Here is a 16393-nt window from a genome sequence, read left to right as displayed (position 1 = left end):
GGCGGTGGCCGGTGGGTGGCGATCAGAATAAGCCCTTAGCTAATTTTTTTCTGAAAGATACGCCTTTTAAAAATAAAATTTAAAGGGTAATTAGCTGAGATTTAAAAAAATAAATAAATAAATACTTGAGACTGCAAAAGGATTTGTGATAAATATTGGGTGCCTTTTTATTTTTTTATTTTTTTTTATGTGCTAAGATTTGCACACCGACCCCAGTAGAAGGTTCCAGAATACACGACTAATTTCTAGCCGTGTATTTGAAGTCGCTGATTTTGACCACGACTTCTCTCCGTCTTTAACAAATTTCTTGCCAAAAACGAAAAAAATAAATTGGGAACTCGTACGATAAGAGTTAGTATCATTCAGAGATTTTTTTTTTTTTTTTACATGTTTATACAAGGGAGGGGAGAAAAAGGAAATAATAATTTTCATTGAAGCGGACTTCAACCGATTGAACTAGTACAATGATACTCATTTTTATTACTTAAAATACAATTTTATGTATTTTAACTATTAATTTTTTTACTACAATCTCTAACATAAACAATAGGTTCGTTTGGAATTTTGATTTTAAAAGTTCGATTAAAACAAAGATTTTAAAATGTACGATTGATGATATCTGCAAACGGTTGAGAGCATGCAAACCCCTTTAAACAACATGGAAAAGGGTCATAAAAAGTATAAATGTGGAAAAATTGGATGGTTTTTTTGAAGAAACCAAAGCTATACAGATAAAAGAATCAAATCAATTGGCATGTTCTAAGCACTACTTAAGATTCAAAGCTGACAAAGAAGAAGGCAGTTCAGTTCAGAAACTGTCTCAGTTTTCACAGTTGCTGTCATAGGAAACTGCAGATTAACCAACTAGCTAGGTTCCCCCCTGCAAACTGCAAAGCAAGGGCTTGGCTCCAAATCATCAACAGCATTTTAAAAGAATCATCACAAAAACTATGAAAAAGCAATTGACCCAAGATTGAGAAACACAAACTCATAACTCATTTCTTGAAAACAAAACATAAACAAGAAAGAAAAAAAGTTGACTAGAATCTCAAGTAGGTTCTCCCTGAAAGAGGCAAATCATCATTGACTTCTGCTAATTAGCCAGCAAAATATAAAATAATACACCCAAATAGCACGACATAATCAAAAATTAAATATTATCGCCAATCACTTTCAAAAAAAAAAAAAAAAATTATAAAAAAAGACAAACCCAGAAACCAATGTACTAAAAAGATTCAAATTTTGGTTCCTATAATCCTATATAAGGAGAAACAAGAAAAATTCCTGTTTTTTCTTTCTAAAGATAACAAATCTATAGCCAGGCAAGACAAAAACGACAGCGTTTATATTTAAAAAGACGTAGAGGGACGTTGGCGTCGATTTGAAACAGATCAGGCGCGCGTGTGGAGACAGAGAAAGGGTTGAACTGCAACACTGGACGTCGTCGTTTTAGAACGAGCATTGCGGAGGAGCATTGGGGGCTCCTCCGCCACCAACTTTCAGCGCCTCCTTTCCTTCACCAAGCGCTTGTCGTCGCACGTCAGCCAAGCTCGTCACGATGAAGCCCTTGCTCTTTTCCACCACATCCAAGCCTCCCTTGCCCTTCCTCTCGACGCCCATGTCTTCTCCCTCGTCCTCAAGTCTTGTGCAGCAATCCACCGCCCGCAACTCGGCACCGCTATCCACGCCCATGTTGCCAAAGCCTCCTTTCTCTCAAACCCATTTGTCGCCTGCGCTCTCCTCCACATGTACGGCAAATGCGTCTCGATTTTTCCGTCGCGCCAGTTGTTCGATGAAAGTCCTCACCGAAATGTTGTTGTGTGGAATGCTATGATATCGACCTATACACATTCTGGTTGTGTTCCTGATGCTTTGAAGTTATTTGAAGTCATGGATGTTGTGCCCAATGTGTCAACTTATAATTCAATCGTAGCGGGTTTGGCAGGTTTGGACGATGGGTCGTTTAAGGCGATTGCGTTTTATCGGCGAATGAAGGAAATGGGGTTGAAGCCAAATGTAATAACGCTTCTTGCTCTATTACCCGCTTGCTTAGGTGTAGCGGCTTTGAATTTGATCAAGGAAATTCATGGTTATGCAATTAGAAATGATATTGACGCGCATCTCCAGCTGAGTAGTGGCATGGTGGAGGCCTATGGGCGATCTGGGTGTCTTGTAAATGCGCATAATGTGTTTTGGGGTATGCGGGAAAGAGATGTTGTTGCATGGAGCAGCTTAATATCAGCATACGCACTACATGGGGAAGCAAGAACTGCGCTGGACACTTTTCATGAGATGGAATTGGCAAAAGTGCAGCCTGATGAGATCACTTTTCTGGGCGTACTGAAAGCTTGTAGCCATGCAGGATTAGCTGATGAAGCATTGGATTACTTTGCTCGAATGCTTACAGATTATGGCGTGGAAGCAAGTAGTGATCACTTCTCGTGTTTAGTTGATGTGTTGAGCAGAGCTGGGAGATTACATGAGGCATATCATGTAATCCGAGAAATGCCGGTAAAGGTGACAGCAAAAGCTTGGGGTGCTCTTCTCGGGGCATGTCGGACTTATGGAGAGCCGGAGCTGGCAGAGATTGCAGGTAAAGCTTTGTCCCAGATTGAACCTGATAATCCTGCCAACTATGTACTGTTGGCTGGAATATATGCTAGTCTAGGGAGACATGAGGAAGCTGAAAAAATGAGAAGGGAAATGAAGGAGAAGGGAGTGAAGGCTGCCCCCGGCAGTAGCTGGGTAGTATTTCAGGATTGATATTAGTGAATTTTAAACCATTTTTTCTCTCGTGAATAGTGTTATTTAGTAGACTATTATACGACTACCATGCAACTTTGATAATGTGGCAATGATTTTATGTTATGTCATGTCATGACAGTTATATGATAGTCATATAGCAATCTATTAAATATCATTACTATTTTCTTGTGAAGAAGATGGATAAAGATGTGTAACACATTTTGTTGGACGGTGATCAAAAGGGGCTCTATTTGATCTAATCATGCAGAAATAGCTAAAGTCATCACTACAATGGTCCTATTTTATGGCATTATATCATCAAGATTTCACATCATTCTAATTGTATGACAATTGTACTAAATATGGATGAAGATGTGTGATACATTTCTTGGAAAGTCATCAAAAGGGGCTCCGCTTTGATCAAGTCATGCAAAAGAGCTGAAGCCATCACTACAATGGTCCTACTTTATGGCATTATATCATCTGTGAAATCTTGATGGTAGTGGATTTCAATGCATGTGAGAGTGATATTCTTCCTTGAAAGGCATACTCTGTTTGACGTATTCATTTATAGCTTACCATTCTCCTGATCCTCAGTTGAACAGAAAGGCTCCAAAAGAGGACCCTCAAGTTAGTAGAAAGCTTCTTAGAAAAGGAGATATCCTGAACTAAGAACAAGCAACAAAATATACAAGTAACAATGTCAGATCAGTAAGATCGAAAGCCAGGCATGAAAGCTCAGGATTGTAAGGTTAATTTTGTAGATGTATTTGGGCAGGAGTTTTGATTTGAAAGTGTTCTCATGACAAAAAGGTGAGAAAGTATTTTTGGAAGTGTATTATGGTGAGGTTCACATTTGAGAAATTGTTTCATGTAAAGTACACATAATATTGTGATTATGCCGCCACTCCAATTGTGGTTGACTTCTTGGCTACCTCGACCAGATTGGGGTAAGAAGTCAGTTTCTTAAAAATGTTTTGCATTTTGAATTATTTGTAATGTATTTAAAAATAGCGACAAACTCAAATTGAATACCGCAAACAAAAATGCAGAAATCAAACACCTTGAATTTTTCATGTGTAAAAATGGGTAGACCATCTCATCTCTTTTATTGATCGGTGGATCCACTCATCTTTGGGTAGAAGGCGAAGACGATTCAACTTGCAGAATCAAAGACACTGCTCTTTGGTTAGTTACTTTAGTTTTTCGTTACATCAGCTGGTATCAAAACAAGAATTATTCTAATAATGGCCAATTAGAGCAATGGTGACAAACTTCTCCAACAACGATACTTGTAGAGGAGGGGAGTCTTTCAAGTGCTAAATTCATGAAGTATTCGAGCTGTAATTATCAAGGTTTGATAGCCAACTTATACTATAATAACTTTTATAAAAACTATCTTTTCCTTTCTTATGTAAATTGGATCGGCAATTCTACGAACATGACAACTATATAAAAGCACCATGATGGTATATGTTACCACCAGATTTGCCAAGACGGCCCATTATTTTTACAGGATTTGCCATTTTTCTAGCCATATCATTTTTCAAATTATTTAAAATGATTCAAAATTGACTAAAAGCACAAGCATTGGATTTCCTAAATTTTTTTATCCTAATTTAAAGAATAAAGTTACTTCTTGCTTTCTCAAATGTTATCTATTCGGGCATTAAAAGTTCACCCAATTTTGTATAAATTTTGAGAATTGTTACCCTAGTAGAGAGCGTCATGCTGCGTAGGAGGAGAACAACCCCCCTCCCTTCCCCGGCTCATTCCCCTCCCCACCCTCCCTTTTCTTTTTGCTGTGCCGTCTACCATTTTTGCTATGTCTTTTTTCAGGGTTGATGAGGCTCTTGAATCGGACTGTTTCAAAGCTCGATCTACGTCGCTATGTCAGATCCACCTCGACATGCGCCCCTCCACCACACGCACCGGCCTCGCCCACTTCTAACAGCACTTGCAGCTTCTAATTTTGGCAACCACAACACTTTTTTATTTTATTTTATTTTTCCTTGTATTTTGTGGTCTTGATCTGGGCTTGCGAGTCGAGAAGGATGAGACAAGAGAGTGTTGCTACTTATGTATCAGATTAAGTCTATTTAGAACAAACTTGTTACTACTAAAGATTAGTCATGGGTTAGCAGATTTTGATGTCATAAACTTCAGATTATTATGTATGTATCTATAACTTGTAACCTTGTAACTTCGATTATGAATTTTTTATAGCTTTTGTTCTATGATATACAAACTTTACGCTCATAATCCTACATCAATTAATGAAAATGAAATAATTTTCCTTTAATAAAAATGGTATCTATTCGCTCCGTAACCATTTACATAATTCTCTTTAATTCTTTATTTATAACATCTATAATAATTTTTAAAGTCCCATAAAATATTTAAAGTATACGATTATCTTTGTCCCAACATTACTGAGAGCACCACCATGGCAGCTGTGCAGGCAAAGACGCTGCTTCGTACAAATCGCTATCTAAATCATAACTAGTCATCCAAAATCTGAAACTTCTGCTAGCCTCATTATAACGATTTTTCAAGCACCATTTACATTGTTTTACCATCAGATTTCATTTTACCATAAGGAATCGGACGCTGACTCCCGAGGCAGTGGAATGGACATAAATTTTCATAACACATTTGCTTTATTAGTAGAAAACAATAGAGCAAAACAACATAGGATTCGCTAAATCAACCAAAGCAACATTGAATACAAATGGGAAATAAACGAAATAGCAAGAAGCACTTGTTTGGAACAATCTTCAATAAAACCTTCCACTCCATCCAAAGCTCTTCCAAGACAAAAAGTGAGGATCTGCAAACAAACCACAGTACAAAAAGAAGTTTGATTCGGAGTGTACATTTGATAAAAGAATGTACTTGAGCTTACTAGACCAGCTTCAGAGACAGTCTCAGCAAGTCTGAAGAGCAAAAGACATTAATTTACGAGCAGTTTAACACCTTCTTCACCATTACAACTTGCAAAGAGGCTGCCTGAATAACTACTCGAAACAAAATAAAAAAAATCGTACGAATAATAAAAAATTAAAACAAAAATATTTGATAGTAAAGAACTAAATACCCTACGTTATGAATAAGATCTATCAAATGTACCAGCCGAATCAAAGCGATCCGCTACACCGAAAATGAAATTCATAGCGGATAGGGTGAAAGGGTGATGAAAGTTGAGTATAGGGGCTATATTCATCTCTAAGGCACTGTTTTGCTAGCCAAAGAGCCAAACTCAAGCCCCATTATCGAACACATTTTTATGGATTAAAAGAAATATTGGCAACAGAAACCTAAGCTATACAGATTTTGAAATGGAAATTGGGGATGTTGTGACGTTATTTAACTCAAATCTCGTGGAATTACAAGAGAAAAAGCTGATGACGACACACAATGTACGAGTTTTTCAGACCCTACACCCACTAGAAAAGGGTAAAGAGTATAGTAAAACTCGAGAAATAAAAATTTATATTTTTTTCATGAATAATGATTTTATTAAACACAATCCTCAATCTGTCTGAAAACTAAAATATTCATCAAGTTATGAATAAGAACATACATTTTCTTGCCATTCACTGAATTCTCATTATATATATGAAGCTAAGAGTCCCATATAAATGTAAAGCTCCAATAACAATAAGTGAAAAGAGAACATTTCACAGCATCCTAATTAATATCCTTAAAGTTGCATACAAATCATTTACACTTCCATACTCAATATGACAACAATGTTCAGGGACACAAAGATGTACTACTTAGGATTGAAAGCAGACAAAGAAGGCAGTTCAGAACTGTCTCAGTTTTCACAATTGCTGTCATAGGAAACCGCAGATTATCCAAGTAGGTTCTCCCTGAAAGACAGGGTCTTGGGTCTGGCAGCCCTCAAACAAGTTGGATTGAAACCATCATTGGCCAGCTACAGAGCACCAAATCTTTAAAAGCATAAAACATCATTACTAAAAAACAAATTTACAACTAGCGCTAAAACGTGTAGTAAATAGAACACAGCCCCAAATGCTAACACAAGCCATAAAAGAAGTAAACAATTTCACATATAATTATAGCCTCAGTTAAATCCATTAATTTCATGTGAAACGTTGCTTCCTCAAGTAGGTTCCCCCTGCAAAGCAAGGGCTTGGCTCCACAACACCTCAAATAAGTTGGATCGAATCATCAACAGCAATTTAAAAGAATCGTCACCAACCCTATGAAATAAAATTTACCCAAGATTGAAAACACATTTCTTGAAAACAAAACATGAACAAGCAAAGAGAATGTTCACAAAAATCTCAGAACGGTCCAGTAAGTTCATATTATGATTTAGCAGCCTCAAGTAGGTTCTCCCTGAAAACAGGGGCTTGAAGCTAACTAATCTCAAACTGTGGACAAATCATCATGGAATTCTAATAATTAGAAAACAAAATATACAATAATACACCAAAATAGCATGACAGAATCAAACACACTAAATCATACAATGGTGAAAACCAATTTCACAACAAAGGCTTTAAAACCAATCAACAATCATAAAAAAGTATTAGAAAAAGGGACTTTAATAGGCTCAGACTATATAACAGCTCTATCTATCAAGAATTTTCTGAAGCAGAACTGGCATTAAAGCTGAAACTTAATCATCACTGCAAATTTGCCCATCTTTATACAATTCATAGAAAATTAAAAATTAAAGCAAGGTATTTTCTGAACTAAAGATCAATCAAAGGCGGCTCATATCAAGAAATTCAACCATCCTTTTATGCTTCATCGATTTCTCTCAGAAGCGCGGATAAATATTTAATCATCGCCAACTGCTGTTAGCATTCGAAAGCCTATCACCAACATCACTTGCAAAAATAAAATCTTTTAAAAAAATCTTATAAAACAACACAAACCCTGAAATCAATATAATAAAAAGATTTGAGATTTTGCATAAAATAAGGAGAAACCAGAAAATTCCTTCCCCACTCTTTCCCTTTTTTTTTCGTTCTTTCAAACAAATCAAAACCAGCAGTAGTTAAAAAGGCAAACAAATCTATAGCGGATGTTTTTAGAGGCAAAACTATTGAGAAAAGATAGACCCCCACGTTGACACCGCCAAAGGAGATTCGCTATTTGCCTCGAGGACTAGCCTTATTCTCAAATCGCTATCTTTAACGAGAAAACAAGCTAAAGGTGTAGCGAGGCAAGGTAAAAACGATTGTTATAGTTAGAGAGATATAGAGAGATGTTGGCGTCGATTTGACACAGCTCAGCCGTGGAGACAGAGAAAGGGCTGGACTGCAACACTGGACGGCGTCGCTTTAGCACGAGCATTGGGGCTTTCATCGTCATTGATTTTTCAGAGAAGCCCGGGGTAGTGATCGTGCAGAAAGAATCCAAAAATCAAACAATGAGAAACTAATGAACAGAAGTACATAACAATAGAGAGAAGATCTGAATTTGTGAGTTGTGAGAGGCTTGCACTCTGCGTATGCTTATATAGGCCTTTTGTGAAACCCTAGAAATCACTTCATAGGGTTCCATCCGGGTCGGCGGTGGTGTTTGTTCTTGGACCCGGTCGGGTTTAAGTATTGAATCACCTAATCCGAACTGGGCTTGGGAATTTGGTAAGGCCCATTATACCTAAAATCTAAGCTTGAGGCGCACTCGATTGAAGACGGACAACTTTGGGACACCGGCTCAACCCTGTTGGGAATTTAGGAGAGAGCTCAAGTCTCTATGACATTTTATTTTATTATAATAATGCTACATCTACGACTCTTATACAATTTGTTAACCCATGTCGGCATTTGATTAGAGTCATGTTAGCCACCAAATTTTTTTAATACTTTCCAATTATATATTAACAAGTGTCAATAAGTTATTAAAAGTGGCACGACTACATGATAATTTTTTTTCATAAAAGTTGTAAGAATAATAGGATTGAGATCCCTCATATTTTGTATTGCGATCTCCTCATATTTTTTAAAATATGAAATTCTCATATTCTAAAATTTGAGCCATCTATTTTATCTAACGATTTAAACAAATGTAGAAGTTTGTGTGTTACCGAGACAATTAATTTTAGTTTTTAATATGTCAAATTTACTTGCCTAGGTAACAAAAACTTCTGCATTTATTTAAACCGTTAGATAAAATGGATGACTCATATTTTAGAATATACGAGGGGATCTCAATCCTATTGGTCAAAACCATATAAGCACCGGAACATAATCCAGTTAATTATATTTTAAGGGTATTTTTATCTTTTCACCTTTTGATGTGACAAAAATATATCTCAAATATAACTAACTGATATTCACCCGTTCAAATGAAATGAAAATGATCCTAATTCATAAGTGCCACCTATCACATTAACAATTAAATAATTAAATTTGATTATGATTGACATGACAATGCCATGTAGACCGTCCCGCCAATTTAGTAGTTTACATTATGCTTACTACCTTAATCATTAATCATTAAACAATTAAAATTTATGGATGAAGAAAAAAAAAAAAGAGAAACCAATATTCTAAGGGCTTGTTTGAGATTACGTTTGAGGGGCTTAAAAATGTTTTAAGCCTAAAAAAAGTTCGTTTAAAGGAAAAAAAAAAAAAAAAAAAAAAAACTTGTTTGGTAAAAAAATTAAAAATGTTTTTAATGGTCCCAAAAGCCTAAAAATGGTCAAAAAAACATTTTTGACAAAAGCTTAAAAATGAAGCTTTTGCCCAAAAGCTCTTTTTGACTTAAAAACTCTATTTCTTAAACACAATCCTAAACAAACTCTAAAACAATTAAAATTTATGTAAGGAGATAGATAGTATAAAAGCTTTAATTCCCGCCAAACATTTTCCAAATCGAAATATGTACGCCACAGCCATTTGCAAACTTCTCAATTGGAAGAGAATGCAAGACATATCTAGAATTTTCTGGGTTACCAAAATTGTAGTAGTCTTTGGGAAGAGAGATGGGAAACAAAGCAGCATGATACAATAGTATCCATTCTATTCTACACCATGGAAAGAATGCTACAAAAAGTATTAGATTGATTGCCGTCAAAAGCCCAAAACAACTCCTCCGATGAGCTATCTCCAGGCTATACAAAGGCTAATTTGCTCAGAACCTAGTTTTCATGTCTCAGACTATCTTCCATGTCAAGTGCCGGTAGCCAGCCCAGTTGGCAGCAAGACGGATTCCAATGGCCAAGGCTGCACCCAGCAATGGCATAGGAAGCCTCCTATTTGCTGTTACTACTTTTGCTTCTTCCTTTCCTTCTGAAAGCTTTTTTGAATGGTGGGAAATAGCTAGCGCCAGATATGAAGCCATTACCAAAACCCTAATCCATGGTTCTCCAACTGCAGCAAGCACAGCTGCAACAGGCAATGCAGATGAAACATCATCTCTCTTTTTAACAAACCTTGAGAAACCATACAAGAGCAGCAGAAGGGTCCAGAAGAATGGCTCAGAGATGAAACCACTCACAGCTGCATAGCCAATTAGGCCAGCTGCTGTGAGGAGATGGGGTTGGCTGTTTACAGAGTTGGGAACAGTGGCTTCTGCAATGGCAAGAACAGCTGATGCCAGTAGGATAAGTGTGGTCAACTCTGGAACAGGCGCGTATGCCACTATGCCAGAATAAAATGCTCTAATGGCATAGATAGCAGTCTCAACAAATCTGATCAGAGAAGTTATGGGGTCACCAATGAAGTGGAATACAAGAGCCAAGGCAAGTTTCAATAGGTATCCCACAAAAGAAACGATACCGAGTACAGCCTTTCGCCAGTTTGAGAGTTCCAACAACACTGCCCTCCATGCATAGACAAGGAAAGCCAGGGCTGCACAATAATCGACGGTAAGTAATGTTTTAGTCAGCAGCATATGCAATGTACTTTAAAAAAAAAAATGGAAAAAGATTTGAAGAATAATTTGAGCTAGTAAAAAGAAGTTAAGATGCCTCCCCCCCCCCACAAAAAGAAGTAAACTCCAAAAAAGCAGAAACCAAATAAAAGAACGCGAACAAAGTTCCCCATTAGCAACTGCTAGTTCACACATAAGTGGAACAAGTTACATCCCTTAATAGCAAACAAGTAGCACCGATATGCTTTTTCTTAGATTATCTGATCTATCAGCACATAATTTTTCTGTCATGCAAAGAAAATCAACTTGTAAAAAAAAAAATCAACTCCCATCTGAGTAAATAGAAAGGATGTAAATGCTCGCACCCCTTTGACTACATTCACGAGGAAAACTATTTTCTGAAGAATAGTATGAAAGGTGCAACAGACAACTTATCCCAATTCGCTCATGAATGCATCGATGAGTTCGCACCTAAAAAGAATTCAACAAGACAGTGACCTCATGTGTGCTAGTGCATTTAAAAGAATTCACACCAAATGATTCCACAAAGATAGGCAGGAAATAGAACCATCAAAATGGAAAATTTGGAGGAGCTTACCTCACAAAAACATCTGTTGAAGTACATTTATTTTATCACTACAAAATGTATGCAGTTATGAGTTACAAACCTCCTCCCATACAATCTAGATTGAATTGGCAACGGGTCTCCCTGTTATTCTCTTTATGCTCACGGGATGTTCTGTTACAGTATTGAAATTTTACTAGATACTCAAAGAATTCCATCTTCGAGATATTCACCATGAGAAGTGATGATATATTATTGGTAAAAAGGGGTATGAACATTCACATCCGGCTAAGCAAATTTACTCTCTATCTAAGCTAAAAAAAATCACTTCTTTCTACTTTTACTGCCAACTTTTTCAAAGAATCTATATCCAAAACTCTATTTTAGTTATCAACTTTCACCATGTCATTTAAATATTCTTTCTCAAGAATTTCTTTATTCTTTAATGAATTGAAATGAGAGAGAATGTTAGAGATTAAAAAATCAGTTGTTTTCACCTATATCCAAAATGAGAGAGAATGCTACACGGTGCTCACGGTTAGCCGCTTACCAGATGTTGCTGAGCCGGAAGCAGCTCCTTTTACTCCCATTTTAGCATCATGGCTAGCTAGCCAATGAGAATGCTCTAATGAGAAGACACCTTCATATAGTACAAAACTAATTTGTTACTACAAGATACGCCTTAGTGTAGATTTTTGGCTACGATTTTGATGCCCAAATTAGTCTTTGGACCATTATCATACACCCACACTGCGCGAATTGAATGTTTTGAAGTCCCGAAAATCTATCCGACAACGCTGGACATTTTTCCTTCTTTCTCTCTCATTCATTTCTCGTAAGTTGAAAGCCCAATTTTCCGTTTGGCAGCTAAGAAAGATAGTGAAAATATTAAAACGAAAGTGAAAATCGAGCTGTATTTTCCTGAACTGTATAAACAATGGAAAAGAAAACTCAAAGCAAGCTCGATACATGGATCAGACCCAGTTACGTAGAACTAGTCCTGGACCCAATTAGAAATACCTTCTTCTCTTTCCCCACATTTTTTTAAAAAAAAAAATTTTAATTTTTTTATGAATTTTTCCCCATAGTTTCTCACCAACTGAACAGAAAGAGAGAAAGTGAAAGAGCAAGAATTTACCGACAAACCAAGGCCATCTCACTGGTGCGGCAGGAGCTTCTTTGGTCAAATACCTGAACCGCTCGGGCATAGTACTCTCTCCTCGAGCCTTTCTCTCAGCTTCATCATCATCAACACCGGCATTCCCTCCACTCGCACAAACCGTCAACTTTCTCTCAAACACAAAACCCTGAATTTTCCCGGAAAACCCAGGAAAATTTTGACCTGGTTTGAGATTAAAAGACTGGGTTTTGGTTGGTGAAGAGCGAAATGGAATGGTTTGGGTATGGGTTCCGAGTCTGAGATAAGAAAATGGAGTGATTTTGAGAGAAGGGTTTAGAGATGAGAGAGTGGGAACAGCCATTGACATGGTTGCTTTGGGAATAGGGAGGTTTTTGCCATCATCAGTGAAATAGAGCAAAGTACCTAACTTGGGCTTTTGAGAATGTGGATCCTGACCCGTTCAATAGCCATGGGATCGGTCCGAGCAATACCCCTTTTTATTTATTTTGAGGAGTACGAGAGAACCAAACAAATTAACGAAAAAAAATTTCAAACTGAAATGACAAAAGTTTTTAAATTAAAAAAAATATAATTCTCTCTCACTTGTCAGCCACTTACAATTTGCCACGTCAGTTTGAAAAAATTTTTTGGATTCATTTATTTGCCTCCCTAACATTTCTCTTCAAGAAATGTATAATTTGGAATATGATCATCTGGAGAATATAAAGTTAATGGTTGAAATTTCTTCTTAAAAATCCTAAAGCCACGTCGAACCACCCCATTTTAGATTGGGGTGGCTCTCAAGTCACCCCAATGAGCCACCCCAATGGCCGGCCAGGAGTGGCCGAACCACCCCATGGCCCTTGGGGGTGGTCTGGCCACCCCAAGGGCCAAACAATTATTATTATTATTATTATTTTAAGATTTGGACCACCCCTAAGGGCCATGAGGTGGCTTCGGCCACCCCAGACCGATCTCGCGGTCTGCCACCCCTAAGGGCCATGGGGTGGCTAGCTACCTCTTAATTTTTTATAATTTTTTTAAAAAAATATATATATATAATATTTTGTTTTTTTTTTTTATTAATGGGATAGATGTCATATTTATGGCCTCAAAATCTCTTTAACGAAATCTTGACCATTAACTAGATATTCTCCAATCCATTTTGGACTAGAGAGGATCATGTTTCGTATAATTTAGCCCCCCAAATTAATAGGTTCTTCATGTGGGCAGCTAAAAAGGGTCTCAGGTCGGCTATCCGCCCTCGTATGAGTAATGTTACAAGTTTTTTTTTTTTTTAAATGAGATGGCTCTTAAAATTATTGTATATACCTCTAATAAAAAGAACAATATAAAATTTTGTATTATTTACTGTGATAATTATACATTACACAAGAAGTAATATAAGAACCAAGATTCAAGACTCAAATCAACAAATACTTTAAACATGACAAATACCAAATATGAACTAAAGAAGTTGTTGTTGAACTTCTCTCTTTGTCAAAGGAATTGTTTTTCCATTCAACTTCAAAAACGTTTTTGAGGTGTTGTCATCTTTTCATCCATTTTGCATTTTAGGCTTTTTTTCTTCTTCTTCTTTTGTTTTTTTGTTTTTAAAGCTTTTTTATGCGCATTTTAAAGTTGTGTTTAATCCAAATTTTGTACTAAATACATTTGTAAATTGCAATACGAAAATGCAAATTGAATTCTAAACATTAGGCAATAGAAGTATTTATATAACTAAATTCAATTAAAAAAAAAAAAAAAAAAAAACATATATGTGGGTGGTTAGAGACAATCATACTTGGTAATTGAGGTATTTCTCTATTCATATTTGAGTGGCACTTGTGAATTGTGATTGTCCTCATAAGTTTTGGCTGATACATTCAGAGGAGATTCATGGTGTTTTGGTACTCTTTCGTTTACTTTAGATTTGGAATAGAAGATCGACTTGTACGTATTGGTTTTTTTTTTTTTGGTTTGACGGACTCGAGCACCTTATAGAAGGGTGTGTTTTGGTCCTTTGGTTTAACTTTTAAGCATCAAACAGAGTCGCACTGTGAGAGAAGGTGGGCTGCAGTGCAGTAGACGTACAGAGAGGAGCGCATGTGTGTTTTCTTAGGAGCCAAAATAAGAAAGAAAACAAGAGAGCTGCCACAGTTTTTCTTCTTGGTTTTGGAGGAGCTAAAACAAGAGAAGAAAAAAAAAAAAAAATCTAACAAAAGATAAGTTTGTTAGTTAGGTTTTTTTAAAAAAAAAAATTCTCTTTTGGGAATAATCTCTATTGTGTGATAGTGAGATTTGAGTATATTAAGACTTTGAGTTTTGAATGATTTTCTCTCTATTATTTTGTACTTCATTTTTAATAGTGAATTTTTTTGTGATCATCTCCACCAATGGACGCGTCTCACATTGAGTGAGCTACTTAATCTTAGTGTTATTTGTGTATGATTGTCTTGCCTTATTTATCATAATTGTGATCTTTTTACACACACCAAAAAAATAAATAAATGGCATAGGAAAAAAAAAATTAGGGAAAGTTATTGTATGGCGTATTTGGATAAGGAAGGAAAAAGTAATTTAGTTCTTAAATTTAGAAAGAAAAAAAATCATTAGGTGGTTGTTGATAGTGCTCTAAGGAACAAGTTGGGATGGAGCAAAAACCTAAGGATTAAACTATGAAGCATGACAAAAGATTTAGAATTCTTTTCATTTTAAGTGATTAAAGATAATTTATTTTATAATTTAGATTAGATTTTATAAATTTAATAGCATATATGCTATCAGAAGATGAATATATCACCACATTATTAAAATATTTATATAATATAACATCATATATACTAAAAAAAAAAATCCTTACATTTCACTTGAAATGAAATGGAAAGAATTATTGTGAGAGTGTAAAAAGCTTGTAAGTGGATAGACAATACTCTATAGAAACAGAAGTATGAAACACGTTTTGGTAGTTAGAAAATGACACCTTCCACCAAATTGTGGTCCAAGAAAAAGACACCTCAGCCAATTAATTTGTGGTCCAATACTAAAATTATATTTGGAATTTAATAGTAAGCTATTTTTCACTCTGACATTTTTTATATATTTGAAATTTAAATTTAATCTCATTAAAAAAAAAAAAAATTAAGCTTGCATATAAATTACTAAACTTGTCCCTAGGGTATGTGCTTTGTATCAAATCGGTTCTTAGGTTTTAATGAAAGTAATTACATAATTTCATAGGTTTTAATGAGGGCAAAATTAGAATAGAGGACATCAAAATTCCACGTAAGACGCATGTTGGATGATTTCCGTCCAATTAGACAGAAATTAGTAACGGAGGGTTTGAATTAAAATTTTTTGAAATATTAGGGAGTACATTGTCAATTTTTAAACATTGGAGTTTGAATTGAAAAATTTCAGAAATTTCAGAGGGTAAAGTGAACTTTTCCCTTTTTATTATTAATTTTTTTTTATCAGTACTAATTAAAATGTGTAATCTTTATATTTACTGTACATAGTTTCTCATTTGAAGATGTCACAAATATTTTTTTCTCATTATCCTTAAACCAAAATCATAATCATTTGTGTGTTACAAAGTTTTATTTTTTTGAGGGGAATTGCTAATTTTACTTAAATTCCTTTAATTACCATTCTATTTGCAATTTCACTAAAACCTCAAAAAGTTGCAATGTGGAGATCTCTTCTACCAACTCCTTTATGTTACCCGTTAAGATTTTCAGTTGAATCCTAATGGACGAAGAAAAGTAACAAAAACAAAAAAAGCTATATATTAAAAAAAGAAAAAGAAAAAAAAAAAAAAAAAACCCCTCCCACGCATAGGCCGTAGGCGGTGGGTCACTCAATTCACAATTTTTTTAAAAATAAAAATAAAAATTAAGGGCATTGGTATATTTTTAGAAATTTTATTGAGTTATAATAGACATTTTACGTTACGTTCTACATTAGCCATTTAAATAATGAAAAATTAATGGTAGAGAGTAATTGAAAGGGGCTGATAAAATAGATTCATAACTTTTTAAAATTTAAAGAGAAAATTTATAAATAGGATGATAGTTCGAGAAGAATGAAGTGCAAGCTCTCTC

The 16393-nt window shown here is 35.5% G+C and overlaps 2 protein-coding genes and 7 non-coding genes across 9 annotated transcripts; 1 reads left to right on the top strand and 8 right to left on the bottom strand.

Annotated features, from left to right (window-relative positions):
* Positions 1 to 1425: 1425 nt before the first annotated feature.
* Positions 1426 to 3724, top strand: LOC132181718 (putative pentatricopeptide repeat-containing protein At1g03510; the record flags this gene model as incomplete). The annotated part of the gene is made up of 1 exon (XM_059594956.1): positions 1426 to 3724. A coding segment is annotated over one exon (1338 nt), but the record flags the coding sequence as incomplete, so codon positions are not given.
* Positions 3725 to 5633: 1909 nt separating this feature from the next.
* LOC132183515 (small nucleolar RNA snoR77) lies at positions 5634 to 5756 on the bottom strand. Its single transcript, XR_009440474.1, has one exon. It is a non-coding gene; the product is annotated as a small nucleolar RNA snoR77 (small nucleolar RNA).
* A 338-nt stretch (positions 5757 to 6094) lies between these two features.
* Positions 6095 to 6200, bottom strand: LOC132183513 (small nucleolar RNA snoR97). Its single transcript, XR_009440472.1, has one exon. It is a non-coding gene; the product is annotated as a small nucleolar RNA snoR97 (small nucleolar RNA).
* A 632-nt stretch (positions 6201 to 6832) lies between these two features.
* On the bottom strand, positions 6833 to 6950 carry LOC132183498 (small nucleolar RNA Z278). Its single transcript, XR_009440461.1, has one exon. It is a non-coding gene; the product is annotated as a small nucleolar RNA Z278 (small nucleolar RNA).
* Positions 6951 to 7055: 105 nt separating this feature from the next.
* Positions 7056 to 7170, bottom strand: LOC132183497 (small nucleolar RNA Z278). Its single transcript, XR_009440460.1, has one exon. It is a non-coding gene; the product is annotated as a small nucleolar RNA Z278 (small nucleolar RNA).
* A 153-nt stretch (positions 7171 to 7323) lies between these two features.
* On the bottom strand, positions 7324 to 7415 carry LOC132183489 (small nucleolar RNA Z223). Its single transcript, XR_009440452.1, has one exon. It is a non-coding gene; the product is annotated as a small nucleolar RNA Z223 (small nucleolar RNA).
* Positions 7416 to 7490: 75 nt separating this feature from the next.
* LOC132183519 (small nucleolar RNA U36a) lies at positions 7491 to 7573 on the bottom strand. Its single transcript, XR_009440477.1, has one exon. It is a non-coding gene; the product is annotated as a small nucleolar RNA U36a (small nucleolar RNA).
* A 415-nt stretch (positions 7574 to 7988) lies between these two features.
* On the bottom strand, positions 7989 to 8134 carry LOC132183521 (small nucleolar RNA snoR134). The gene has a single exon (XR_009440479.1). It is a non-coding gene; the product is annotated as a small nucleolar RNA snoR134 (small nucleolar RNA).
* Positions 8135 to 9644: 1510 nt separating this feature from the next.
* Positions 9645 to 12733, bottom strand: LOC132181483 (uncharacterized). Its single transcript, XM_059594728.1, has 2 exons — positions 12309 to 12733; positions 9645 to 10583 (listed from the first exon to the last, which is right to left on the bottom strand). The coding sequence occupies exons 1-2, from the start codon at positions 12655 to 12657 to the stop codon at positions 9886 to 9888; spliced, it is 1047 nt and encodes a 348-aa protein (XP_059450711.1). The 5' UTR covers positions 12658 to 12733; the 3' UTR covers positions 9645 to 9885.
* Positions 12734 to 16393: the final 3660 nt, after the last annotated feature.

This window comes from Corylus avellana, chromosome ca5, assembly GCF_901000735.1.
Source record: "Corylus avellana chromosome ca5, CavTom2PMs-1.0".
Classification (NCBI taxonomy): Eukaryota; Viridiplantae; Streptophyta; class Magnoliopsida; order Fagales; family Betulaceae; genus Corylus; species Corylus avellana.
Note: the sequence above shows the minus strand (reverse complement) of the source record. Positions and strands in the feature narration are given on the sequence as shown.